The sequence below is a fragment of the Toxotes jaculatrix genome, chromosome 1, assembly GCF_017976425.1.
Source record: "Toxotes jaculatrix isolate fToxJac2 chromosome 1, fToxJac2.pri, whole genome shotgun sequence".
Lineage (NCBI taxonomy): Eukaryota > Metazoa > Chordata > Actinopteri > Toxotidae > Toxotes > Toxotes jaculatrix.
The window spans coordinates 15,246,446-15,260,293 of record NC_054394.1 but is presented as its reverse complement, the minus strand read 5'-3'; the positions used below and the strand labels follow the sequence as shown (position 1 = coordinate 15,260,293).

Sequence of the window (13,848 nt, the reverse complement as noted above, 5' to 3'; positions counted from 1 at the left end):
ATTGTATTCTTGCTGTACCACACACCTCAGAATAGTGTGTGCATCATTATTTATACCAGGCCAGCTAGTAGTCCCTAATCAGATACGCTGCATTCTGAGTGGATGCTGATGCTCACAAACTCGAGTTGTCGAGTTGTCCGTGTGTGTCAAACTTCGTCTTACCTGGATGAGATGTGAAGGTACAGTAACTACTGCAACTGACAGTGATGACCTCAGCAAAGCACGCAGTCCATAGAGAAAGGTAGTGAGGGCGTGGCGGTGTGTAGGGTTGTCATGGCAACTCAGGTCATCACCCCAAAGAGCTGAGCCAAGAGAGTGGAGCCCAATGCGCAGGATGTTACGTGACTTTGACTGTAAGAAAGAACAATCAGGAAGAAGGGGTCAGGAATACTGAAAATGTGTAAAGAGTCATGGACATATGTAATATTCTCCTGAAGTACAACCACAGTACATACAAATGCAATAATACTGTTTGATTTAAGTTCACAGAGTGCATCTGAAGATTAAAAGACAAATGCTTTTGAAGTATTTCAGAAAGGTGCTGCTGTCTTGGGTAGTATTCTCAAACTCTGGGGGAGAGCGACTGGACAGTCTGCTCACCAGCACAGACGATCGGAACACAGTGCCCAAACGTGACTGGACACAACTGCCCAATCACAGAGGCCATCTGACACACGCACAATGGACCTGTCAGACAGGCTTCCAATATGGCTGCCACCCAGAAACCCCAGCACATTCTTGGCACCACAGCGATGCTCTGCAGCCAAGGGGGCCTGGGTAAGGGTGGAGTGCCTTCTCTCGAAACCCCCCACCCCACCACAAGAGATCAACGGTAACCCACTCTCATGAAAACAGAGAAAAAGTGGCCAAACAGTGGTGGGATATATATCACCGAAACAGAGAGAATGGAGGAGCCTGTCCAAACTGTGAGAGGTTTTTAACCTTTAGTACAATTGCCTTTTATTTGGGTTTTCTTCAGGATGGTTCTTGATTACTGAGGTGAGCGCCAAGAGTGATTAACAAAGCTTGGCCTAAAATCTGTTCACTTTTTCCTTTTTTTTTTCCAGCCTCTCCTCTCCTCTCCTCTATCCCTCCCCCTCCATTATCTCGACCCTCCCAAAATCTCCTCCGCCCCGCTCCCCGTTGCTTCCTCTCCCAACAGTATGACCTAAGCTTCGTTTGGATCTGGATCAGAATCACGGGCATCTAAGAAAAATAAACCCCATTGTTTCTGGGAGTTTTTCACAGTTGGCTCACAGTTTCCCAAAAGAGAACTCTCACACTGAACACTATGTTCATCGTCCTCTACACCACTCAACATCAGTACAGCATTTCTGTACTTTTCTATGCTTAAATATTAGTGTTTTGTGTGTGTGCCTTTGTCATTGTTAGATTTGGCCCTTCTTCGTTTAGTAGCTTTGAATACATAGGTTTTAGGGGCACAGAATCAGAAATCTGTTTCTATGTGTGCAGCCCAGCGTGGGGGAACTGTGGCAACGTGAGTGTTGCTGTGGCAACATCAGGACGAGAAGCCAAACTTAACTCCTATAGTTTAGCCTATAGAAAAACGAGGGAACAGTGCCAGTAGAGTCCAGCCAAGGACCAGAGGCCAGCCATATAGACTACAGCCAGCCTGGGACCACAACCTAATCAGCGGCAAGTCTCTGTGGAGACTCACAGTCCTGCCGCCACTCCAGTCTCACTCATCTCAAAAGACTCTAATAAATATGGTCGGGGAGACTAATCCTCGCTCTAATCTGTTATTTACATAACACAGTTTATATGAAATCTGCATCTTGTTAACAATCCGTGATCGCATATTAACAAATAAACGCACACACACTGATTATCACCCATACTGGGCATTCTTGTGCCAGTGCCCATGTCGCTCTGTGCCGGTCTGCATTCCTGGACTGTGCCAACAGCATGTCAGGCGGCCACACTGCTTTAATGATGTCAGCAGTTAATCTGGTGTGTGACTGACAGCGCTCAGGGAGGGAGCGTAGGGGGTACTGGAGGTAAATCCTGTATGTGAATGACAGGGGGAGAGGTGGCTCCAGGTGACGAACAGAGGGGTCACCAAATGTAGGTGAATAAAGAGTACACACACACACACACACACACACACACACACACACACAGTATATACTATATAAATGTGTGTGTGTGTGTGTCTGTGTATACATATATATATATATACACAGGCATATCACAGTGTTAACAGAAGTACACTTGGCCCTGTGGAGCACATAAATAGGAATGCCAAGAGAGACAGACGGGGCCATGGATGTTTCTGGCATACTGTAGAGGACTGATGATTATTAGAAAGATGTATGTCAAAGGTAAGACACACAGCTGGGACACACAGGTGAGGCCAATCTGAGCAGGTGAAAGAGAGGTAAACAGACTCGAGAGAAGTGGTGGGTGGAATGTGACAGAAGAGCTTGGGGTCAGAGATGCAGAGCTAGTATACTTTTCTTGAAAAATGTTCCCCTTGTGCACTTCACACATTACAATTGAAATGCATAATAATTTGAGAGGAATGATTGTAATCAGTGAGACTTTGCAGTATTTGCAACCTGGTGCCTAAGTACCAGGAAGTCAAAGAGTTCACCTTCACCTTTAATGACATTCAGGGAATGTGAGAAAAAAAATGAATACATGCCTTTTGTGTTGCATCACCCGGCAGCTTACAGCACACCTGCTTCATTTCAGGGATGTTATTTGGTCAAAACCATAAAACAAATCCACAAATACTGAGAGGGGACCTGGCTGACTAACTGTACATCAAATTGGACTGATATGTGCTATTTGTTACTAATATACACTCAAATAAATAAACAAAACTGCCATTTTTAAACATGTTTAACACTCCACTTTAACTCACCAGGTTGAATGGGTTGAGAGGTGATAAAGTTCAATATGAGGGGAATGGCGGCCCCGAAGTGGACACTTTTCTTGTTCAGTTGTTTTGGCTACTGTTTTAGCCACAAATGCATACACACAGTGTCACAATGTGATTGCTCCTTGTTGAAAGGATGGTTGTAGTTGCAGAAAACACCTCTGAATTCAGGCTAAAAGAAACAAAAGCAAAACAATCATTCAGTTCTGGTTCTTACCATGGAGGCTGCTACATCAAAGCCCTCTCTGTGTATGACCTCTTGAAGCGACTTCAGCAGCGCAGAGTAGGACTCAAGTATCGGACTGAAGAGAGCACAGGACAGAAGAAAGAGAGGACACAGTGGAGGAGACAACCAAAGAGAGAACACAAAAGGGTTACTTGGGGGGGTGTAAACTGTAAATCAAACCATTTTGATAAAACTGGGCCAAGCCTATCATCGCAGTAGCTTAATCCTCTATGACTGCAGCATGTTCCTCCTGACTGTGCTTTTCTGGAGCCACTGAAGCAGACAGATGATCCATATCAAGAGATCCAATTAATTTATTTGGTTGATTAAATTACAACATGACTGGTTCTCTGTCAGCTCCCTGAGGATCTGATTGTGCCGAGACAGACAGACAGACAGACAGATGAGACGTGCATATGCACAAACATACACACAACAGAGATGATAAGTGAGAAGGAGGGGGGGAATTAATGGGCCGATATCTAAAATTAACAGGGAACAGCATTTTGGTGTGTAATCAGGGGTAAGATGTGCACCACTGACAAAGGGCATACTGTACCATCAGAGCAACATTTAGCAACAGTCAAGGGATGGATTGCTGCTGAGCCCACCATGTGCCTATAGGATGGCCAATAGGAATGTTAACCCCATCTTTTTACACAGGACCCTCCACTTAAGAACGCCCCACCATTGTAATGACCACTCTGTAGCGAGTCACAGTGGGCTGCTATGTCAGTTGTCAATTCGACCTGCAGGCTACAAAAGCTGATACACATAGATTGGTCACACGCCAATAGCCCTGCATAAAGAACAGTAATACACACTCGTGTTGATTACACTTGCACCAAGTATATCCATGTACTCTATTTCAGTTATTCAGCCCAACAATAGTGCCTCCTGACCCCGCTGGGGCTAATGATAGAGCTGGTTTGGTGAAAGAGGGACACCTACCCTCCTTGGCCTCTCTGCCCATGCCCCTGCTCAGAGGTAGGGGGCTGGGATGGTTTGACATGCAGTTGCGCAGGAGGTTGCCTCTGGTTGGCAGCCATTGTGTGGGACAGCATTGTGTTTTAGCTACCCCTACTGAGCACCCCTCATTCAGGTACCATAAAGGTCTAGGTGCTTAGCTACAGGGGCTAGTGCGTCGGCTAATTAGGATCATACACAGGGAAGCTTCTTTATCTCAGTGTTCCTCTTTGAGTGAGGGAAGAAAGGCGGAGAGAAGGGGGATGCTTGGTCTTAAACAACAGGATCTGTATCACCTAGAGAGCAATTTGTGCCAATTATGCCTTCAAGTGAAACGGAGCAATTTAACAGCTAGGGTATCAACATGGGGCTGTGGACACGTGCAAGGGGGAGTAGCCTGCTTAGGAGTTTGTGTGGTGCGTGTGCATGTGTAATGTGCTGAGTGTGTGTGCGCGTGTATGTATGTGTGTCAGTTTTGAGGCGGGGCCGGGGGCACAATGGTGCAGTGCAGGTGTAGTTTCCTGCTGTCAAAATGTCTGTGAGACCTATAACCCATTCAGATGCCACAACGGCACAACAGTACCACCATGTCACTCTTACTCACTAGACTGCCACAAATCACAGCTAACATCAGTGGAGAAGATATTTTATTTGTTCCCTATTAATAAGCATTATTAAGTTATTTAGCACAACAGCAAACGCTGCCCACTTCATGGTCCACACTTATGGAAATGTATATTTTAAACTGAATATCCACAGCATTTAATGTGTTTGCATGGGTGCTCCGTTAAACAGTCTCTGTTTGCTGAAATAAAGGAAGGGGGATTCTATAAAGCCTCCTCCACATCCTCTGTGCTCCAGATTGCTGTATTTACCCAGTGTGTGTGAGTGTGTCTTCGTGTGCCCTTGTGTGCTCAGCAGCACTCTCTGAGTAAAGAGCCTGCATGACCTCTGAACCCTAAGTACACTCAGCGCAGGAGAAATCAAATAGACGCTGAGCAAACAAGGCCCTTATTTGAATAGACATACACAACCTTGAATTGTGTATGTAACCTTGAAGGGTGAATGGCTTAGACCACTGGCAAACTATTCAGAATAAGGAATAGACCAAGCTGAGTTTAATTCATTTGTATCAGTTTTTAAACGGTAATAATACTGAATGATTCAATATTTAAAAGAATTTTTTTAATGCTATTTTTTTGAGACCCAATATTTCAAGTGGATATGATGACAACCAGCTTTAAGCTTTCATGTGAGGATGCAAACAGTGGACTATTTTTTCAGTGAACAGTTAATATTGATTTGGGTTAATTTCAGCTTTCTACTTTTTTATATTTTAAAGCAATTCAAAGAATCTCAGTAATTATTGACACAAAAAAGTACTGTTTTTCTGCAGCTGACTGATGGCAAAATAATTGTTTAGTGATTTCAGTTATTTTCAAGCAAAAATGCCACACATACCTGGCTCCAGCTTGTGAAATGTGAGGATTTGCTGCTTTAATTCATAGGAAATCAATCAATCAATCAATCAATCAAGAACTTTATTTGTCCCCTGGGGGGCAATTCAAGGCACGTGAACAGTTTACACACAACTCAATAATAGCATAGCATAGAATAAATAGATAGCGAGGAATAAATAAAAACAGAATTAAATCTCGGCAGGAAACTGATTCTCTTTGGGTTTTTTTGTACTGTTTGTCATGCAAAACATCTGAATAGTGTAACTTGGGCTCCTGCTTTACCTGTGCTGGGAATTAAGAGAAAAAAATATTTGATAATTACGAAAATTGTTAGTTGCAACCCTACAGTTTATTAAATTCTTATAAATGTGTATCTCAAAAAAAGGCCTCTGTGTGTTACTGGGGAGAGCTCAATCTAGAGTTTCTTCCTCTCAGGTCGACTTTTCTCTAATGCAAATGCTGGTTGTGGAGCTTATATAGCATGTGCTCTTTAAATTATGTTGTCTGTCTGCATTGTTGGTTTACCTGTATTCTGTGAACAATGCCATGTTTGCTTACCTGTGTTCTGTGGATGATGTCTTATTTGTGTAACTGTGTTTTGTGGATGATGTCGTGTTTGTGTGCCTGTGTTCTGCGGATGGTGTCTCATTGGTTTCCATGCGTTCTGTGGATGATGTCTTGTCGTTTTACCTGTGTGTGGGTGATGACTGGGTAGGATGTTCAGGAAGGAAGAAGCGGTGGCACTTGGCTGCCTGGCGAATTTCTGGCTCCATCGTCTTGGAGACGTCATAGTAGTGCCCGAACCGGGACGAGGACGCCAGGGCACTCTGAGAAGGTCAACAAGTCAAACTCATGGTAAAGAATATGTACACTAAAGTTCCTTAATTAAAGAGCATTTTAAATTAAATTTGATGCTACTTCCGGCTTTCAGCTTCTTACAACAAATGGCGTGCATTCAACTAATTTCAGATAACAATAAAGCAATTCATGAGAAAAATAATCTTATTTGTGTTTCTAACATGTTAAATGAGTGTGCTCCAAAATACTATGGTAATGCAATTGCATTGTTTATGGGTCATTCCTCAACATTCCTACAGCAGAGAAGTTAAATAACCACTACGACCACGCTCTTAATCATTTCTTCACATAAATGTCCACTTCTGACTGTGAAAGCAAATGTGTCAGGGACGCAGGGGAAGGCGGATGTTTTCCTGCAGCTGAAAGGGAGAGTTTTAGCTCTTCTCTCTCAGTGAAACCAGGGATTCCATTGTTAGAGGGGCCCTTAATCTACTCCTAATCTGGATTAGGGCCCCCGGTGTGTCCCTCTCCTGGCGGGACGAGGGGGTCAGCAGGGGCAGGGGGGTCAGGGGCTCATCTTCTCTTTGTGAGCTAGGCAACCCGCTTAGCGTTCCATCCCCGCCCTGACGGCCTCACCTTTGATCTGATGTCTTCATCGAGAGAGCGACACAGTGGGCTATGCCAGGAGAGGTGTGTGTAAGGGGAAAGTAAGCGTTGACTCTGGGGGTGAATTTGAGATGCAAATCCTCTGGTGGGGCTTACTAGTGGTTTGTAAAGACGATTTTACAGGGGAAGGGGGAGAGGTGAGGAAAGGACACAGATATAAAGAAGTTTCCAGGGAGAGAGAAAGAGGGAGAGGATCCCCAGGGACACACTGTGTGCTGTTAATCCACATAGCGATATGGATTATAGACTGAAGGGGGGAAGACTGCAGAGAAGTAGAAGGGGAGGGTCACTTCTCCTCAAAGCGGAAGAAAGAGTGTAGGGCTGCCGACCCTAGCAGGGGGAAAGGCAGGGATTTGGGGAAAGACAGAGGAGCAGGTCTGGGTCATAGGGTTGAGCGAGCAGACATGTCAATGCACAGGCTGCAAAGTACTCTTGTTTCCCAGGCTAAGCAGGGGTGCAGGGGTGCAGGCGTGTGTGTATGTGTGTATATGTGAGCTGGGGGGGACCAGTGAAAAGCCTACCTATTGCCAGCTAAGTGTGAGTAATCTGGTCCAGCTCTGAAAGGAGAGGCTGAGGCCTTATTCACTCCACAAAGGAGTTTAGAAGCTGATGGATTTAGTGGTGGAGACAATTGCCAAACCACTAAGACCAGAGAACCAGTGCTGTTCTTTCTCATACCATCATTAGCAGAGAAATACGCTGAACTTTTAATAAAAGTAGCATGATCACAATGTTACCTATACTCTACTGCATGTTGTAATGAAAATAAACTGCCATTGTTATAATTAACAGATATAAACTACCATTTGATCACCTGATTACCTGTACTTTTGGAAGATTCTGATAACGCCAAGCAATCTTCATGGCATCCAAAGTGTCCTGAGGTTCACAAGGCAGCCTGGGCTGCTCTGCTGGTTTGTGGATAGCAACATCATCCAAGATAGGAGCCGGGAGTTCCTGTACAAAAACACACAATTAACACAAAAAATTAAAATACGCTGATTTTAATTGCTGAAAAAGAGATTTAATTTTTCTTATTGTTGAGTAATTTCACTGTGCAAGTTGCAAGACAATACAGCCTTGTCCACCCACACAGGTGAACTTCAGTGTCAGCTTTGTGATTCTCTAAATATAATGTATATGAAAACAAACCTGTTTTTCTTAATTGTGGTAAAACAATTTTCTAGAGAATCCTGATTACTTACTTCAATACATGTATAAACTTAAAAGGGTTTCTTATGGGGTTTTTATATGAGCACACAAGCATGACAAAAGAGTTCAGACAGGAAAAGTATTGTGTCCCAGCATCTGAAAATTTACTAAAACTGAAACTGAAATATGCCAAACTTGTATTTGCAAAATTGAGACCCCAAAAAACTCTCTCATTATGCAACCAGTATTGAGAGTTTCTACAACTTTCTAGCCTTTGATTCAAAAACATAATAGGGCTGGGTGGGAAATTTGAGTGATTAGCTAATGCCAGTAAACGTGGGTTTTTAAGTAACCGAGGTGTTGCAGTACATGCAAACTCATTCTCTAATTTCCTGCTTTAACCTGATTTCTCCTAGTAAACAGTTTTCTTGGGTGCATGTTATTGTAATGCATTAAGTACAACCTTTGCATCTGAAGATTAGCATACTGTGAATGTAGCTGTGAAAACACTAAATGATGTGATATATCCCCATTGGGAGCCCCCCTCTCTTAATAAGCCTTTGATATGTAAAGAGAGAGTGAGGCTGTGACCCCTCCCACTATCAATCAGTGGGACCGAGGCCCTCCTCCTGTATGCAGGGTGGCAATCAGCTTCTGAGACTACAGCCCTCTTCACAGAATAATGCATCGGGAAACATTTCAACAATGTGACAACCATGCCACCCTCGACCTTTCAGATACCCTCTATGACCCAGATACATCTTGGGAAAAGCTGTGTGCCACCAATACCTGCTAAATCATGGTCTGATCTGCGGGAACCAGGTTGAGTACTGTACAGTGGTAGCTGACTAACACACTGTGACAAAAAACTACTTCTACAAGTAGGCAGACAATTTCCCACATCTTCTGATGACTGAAGAGTAAACAAAGATGTCTTTTTCACTGTACAGCAGTTGTATAGGGATGATCCTGAAATAGACACAATGAGGCCATCTCGGCTTCTTTGTGGATGGTTTGTCAAAACTTGTAGCTTCGAGAAAAAAAAAAATCATTCTTTGCATTATAACAAAATTCCTTCCTAAGAGCTTACAGAATAGACAACACCTCATCTCATACCTGTAAGATGTCATCAGGGTTATCTTGAGCTGCCGCCACAAAAAGTTCATGTCGACACACCACTCCTTCTGCCAGGAAGTACTTTAAGATCATACGAGAGTAGCTATCATATCGGTCCTCCTCTAAAAAAAGAAACACAAGGCAACAACAATCAGAATTTGAGTGTGAGAGGAAAACTCAAATAAACATACACATGAACCGTCATTCAATACCATACAACATTTTCAGCGAGGCCCAAGGAAAGAATTTCATGATAAAGTAGGTTGAAAAATATGTCAACCCCAAACCTGTCATTAGATCTTGTATCGTACTGATCATTTGTTCAGACTCCACAGATCCAGTAGTTCATGACCACATCACAGCTGTTGACTGTAATTGATGTAAGGACCACACTCTGGCTACCTTTTGTAGGGAACAGGTGAAGAGGCAATCGACATGGCACAGAAACATGGGTGTTACTGCGTGATCTGACTATCAAAATGGAGATGACATCTTCGGCTCTCTTGTTAGGGTCTTAACTGTATTCTTGTCCACTTTCGCCTATCATTTCCCCAACCAGTAGCAGAAGTGAGAAGTAGACACCTGTCTTAAGTATTCACCTGTGCCCTCCCACTTGAACGCAAAAGTACCGCAGCTGTCGGGGCAACCGTCAGGAGGAGGCAGATATACATAAGATAGCGCCTGTCCTAAAGAAATGCTTCCTGACATCTGGTTCACTTGAATCTCTGCTTTTTGTGTGAATTATGATTGCAATGGCAGCCTTTCATTATTATGTTTCTAGTGTCAATCACATCAGGTGCATTTATTATTATAAAAGTAGGTTAAAAAGGCATCTACAGGTTACAAGAAAGACTTTAAACGCAAGTGGAGAGTAATTCTGAGCTTGGAGTGATGACATTGCAGTCACATTTACAGGGGCGTCTCAGGCATTCAATGGACTGGCAACTAATTGTAAACATCAAATGTACTTTCCCAAAGGTAGCCTTTCTCGGTGCACACAAAGCAGCCACCCAGCTATTCCACACCCCAAATCCACAAAAAAACAGCCTGCATCAACACCATGAAACCCCCCCTGAGCAGGGCACATAACTCTACCCAGCATGCTACTGCTGCTTCCTGTCACAATCACCATTTTGTAAAGATTTCATAGGCCTCTCCACACAATGACAAACAGTGGGCACAAGGACAAAGGCAGCAGTGACAGTTTAAGGTAATGGGCATACAGCTGACAGCTTGGGAATGACATCCTGACGTGTCATCCTCGAACATCCAGAGAATTCCCCCCCCTCCCACGTTCCCGGTCTATGTCCTCACCTACGGACTTAGGATGGCCCAGGAAATTCCATGGCTCTTCAATTTGTTGTCGGTGGGGCTCCCTGTTCTCTTATTGATGGGTTTCTAGGTCAGCAGGCCTTTGTGGCTTTCAGCAGGCCCCACAAAGACTCCCAGATGGGCCCTCTCAAGATGGGGCCTATTGTGGTTGTGTTTCTATGGGAGCCTTACAAATGGAACCTCCAGGAGTCATTAGGCTGTTGAGGCGGGGGGTAAGGGGAGGGGGCGGGAGGTGTCGGGGTATAGGAGCAACAGGGGGTGGGGATGGTCATATCTTTGAGGTAGATCAGTCACTCTGGACAGTCATGGGATGATTTTTTCTTCTTCGTCTTTTTTTTTGCTTATTCTGACTAAGGATTGGCAAAGGGGGGAAACACCTCTGTTCCACTTGCCTTCAAACAGAGGAGTGGGAGTGCAAGAGTCCTGAATCATATCTGCTAAAGCTGCAGGGGGAGGAGACAAAATATCTAGGTCAGAGTGTTTTCCCCCTTGTATGAGTCTTTGGTCTATGAAGCACTATTATTTCTACTGAGCAGCTCAATGACTATACGGCAGGTAAATAAATAATCACTTTATCAAAAGTGACTTGAGCTTTGAAATAAACGCTGATGCAAAAGGTGGTTTTATTAGGTTATTTGCCAATTGACAGCATGTGTCAGTCCCCATTTACTGCATATGTCTGTCATATCTCTTAGCCTTTAACTCGTGTGAATGCTGTTCCTCTTTATCAAGCAGTTTGTCGTGTTCATGTATATGGTGTTATGATTTTTGAGACTGTCCACCTCGACACATAATTATTATAATTATTTTTTTTTTTTTACCAATGCACCTGTCATGTGTAGACTGATGTCTTGGCCTCTTTGGAGCTCTGTTAGGTGTCAAATATTGCTTCTCACATCTATAAGGTTAGATTTCAAAATCTCTTCTACAGCTGAAAAATATTGCCTATTGTATAATTTTATCCCTATTCTTACTTTTCCAGCATGTCTTTGCTTCTATCACGGAAATATTTTATTCTATTCTGTATTTAATAGTTTCAGCACTTTCACTGTCTGTTGTCTCATTGTGTTTGTGTTTTATGTTTCTATGCTGCCTTGCTCCAAAAGTAATTTCCTCTTGTAGGACAAAATAGATCTGATTTTAACCAAACTAAAGAAAACTGGCAGGAAACCTAATATAATCTAGCTTTGTAGCAGTGTTTGAAATTGTGATTAAGGAATGTCTGTTTGCAGTTTGCAGTGCTGTTCACTGCATACTGAAATTCTTTTTGCCTACACCCTGTATGTTGCTATACACTCTCACTGTATTTCTTGTTGTTATACTTGATCTTACAGTAATTATGTTTTACTGTCCAACTACTTAGTTTGTCAGTGAAATAATTATGGAAACTAATTTCAAAAGACTTCTTACACAGTCTTCCTCATCATCATTAAAACTGTGCTCTAAATTCACAGTATTTCTTATTCAAAGTGCGGCTCAAAGGTATGAAATATTAAAATGTAAAACAATTAGGCCACTTTTAATAATAACTATTATGGGTGCACTGAAAGAAAATCCATTCTCTTAAACTAACTAATGGAATGAAACCATACATGGTCAACATAATAAGAGCTGGGAAGCTTTGTTCCTTCGCTTACAAAAACACAAGAGATGAGAGATCTTCAGACAGAAGCCATACTGGGCTGATCCCCCTCTGGTTGACAAATCAGGATGGACAGCTCAAGACACTTCAAAGGCAGACAACGACCAGTCTGATAATTTTATGTCTGTGTCTCACAAACAGGCCATCACGGCTAAAGGGGCAGACTGTAGGAGACGACTGCCTGAAACAAACACAAACAAACACACACTCCAAACTCCCCCCATCCCACCCACCCACATAACAAAACAGACACACAGACAGCACAATGTGCGTACACACACACACACTCCCCACTCTTTCAGAGACAAACACAAGAGAGCACACACACGCATTTCACCTTTACTGTGTCTCTCATTACCAGATGAAACCAACCGTACATTGATTCACAAAATGGAAGGGAAGAACGCATTAGTGTGTAATCACTGACTCCTGCATCGATTGGGGGGATGAATTAAAGGGCAAAGCAATATCATCAGTTGGTATAGGCCTTGGCTACACACAAATTACAGCTTCAAGGGGAAACAAGACTACCTTAACCTTACTGTCTACCAGTGCATATAGCCTAGCCTATGATGAATGATAATAATAATAATAATACAGTGGGAGACATTTATGTCCCTAGAAAACCCACTTGCTTTGAATGTAATTCCAGAAACTTTGATAACACATCTGCAGATGAGCATATTAATTAAGGATCACAGTAGAAGTGTGAACACCTGGGATTCTAACTAGCGACCTTTAGGTCATTAGTCTATTTGCCGTAGACAGTAACGTGCTAACCACATAGAGCCTTAGCACAGAGAGATGATATTATTATCTGTGGCACAACAAAAGTGCTGCTGAATTAAATTTTGGGAATACATTTGATTTTTTTGGCTATACAGCAATATATGAACAGTGGGCTAAAGCTTCATTTCAGTAATAAGTTAGCGCAGTGTCATTTAAAATCTATACAGCTTCTTTATTGAGAAAGTTACTGAGAAAGAGTTGCCCAAAAGCTGAATGCTGCAGAAAAGAGTTGCATACATGCACCTTCCTGGCTTAAGGTATCCAATATTACATATGATGCACCTTTCTGAACACCAATGCACTGACATCTATCAAACCAACATCTGCTGTAACAGTGGTTCATCCCTTACAACTTTATTTCCATGGCTCCAGTCAGAGCAAAACGAACATTCAACATTCAAGCTTCGGGTATCAAAATACTATTTTAAGAACTATGGCAAATACAGTCAAACTCGCTTGTTAAACCTAAAGACTAAACGGCTAACTGTAGTTCAGAAGGAGTGAACTGTTGTTGTGAACTGTGTACAATGGAGCCTCAGACACACACACACTATTAACCACAGGCTGTGTAAACCGAGGTGCATTATTTGCTCAAAGTTAATCTCATCTATAAATATCTATTATTTACCACTTTGGCATCTGATAGCAATGTAGGATTTTATCAGCAAAACGACTCATTAGCAGGGTTACAGTATCTACTAATATAAATGTGTTTACATGTGCTGTGAAGGATCCACTGAAATATGTCCTTGAACATTATGGAACTTCTGTTGCACAAGTAGGTGTTTCTAAAAGGTCT

The 13,848-nt window shown here is 42.7% G+C and overlaps 1 protein-coding gene across 1 annotated transcript in view; it reads right to left on the bottom strand.

The window, feature by feature from the left end:
• The window catches only part of elp4 (elongator acetyltransferase complex subunit 4), a 49,352-nt gene that overhangs the window by 34,133 nt on the left and 1,371 nt on the right, over positions 1–13,848 (bottom strand). Inside the window, exons 3-7 of the mRNA XM_041037450.1 lie at positions 9,287–9,408; positions 7,841–7,975; positions 6,245–6,381; positions 3,120–3,204; positions 163–351 (exon numbers count right to left, since the gene is read on the bottom strand). Of these exons, the coding sequence (XP_040893384.1) occupies positions 163–351; positions 3,120–3,204; positions 6,245–6,381; positions 7,841–7,975; positions 9,287–9,408 (668 nt within the window). The remainder of the gene's footprint in view (positions 1–162; positions 352–3,119; positions 3,205–6,244; positions 6,382–7,840; positions 7,976–9,286; positions 9,409–13,848) is intronic.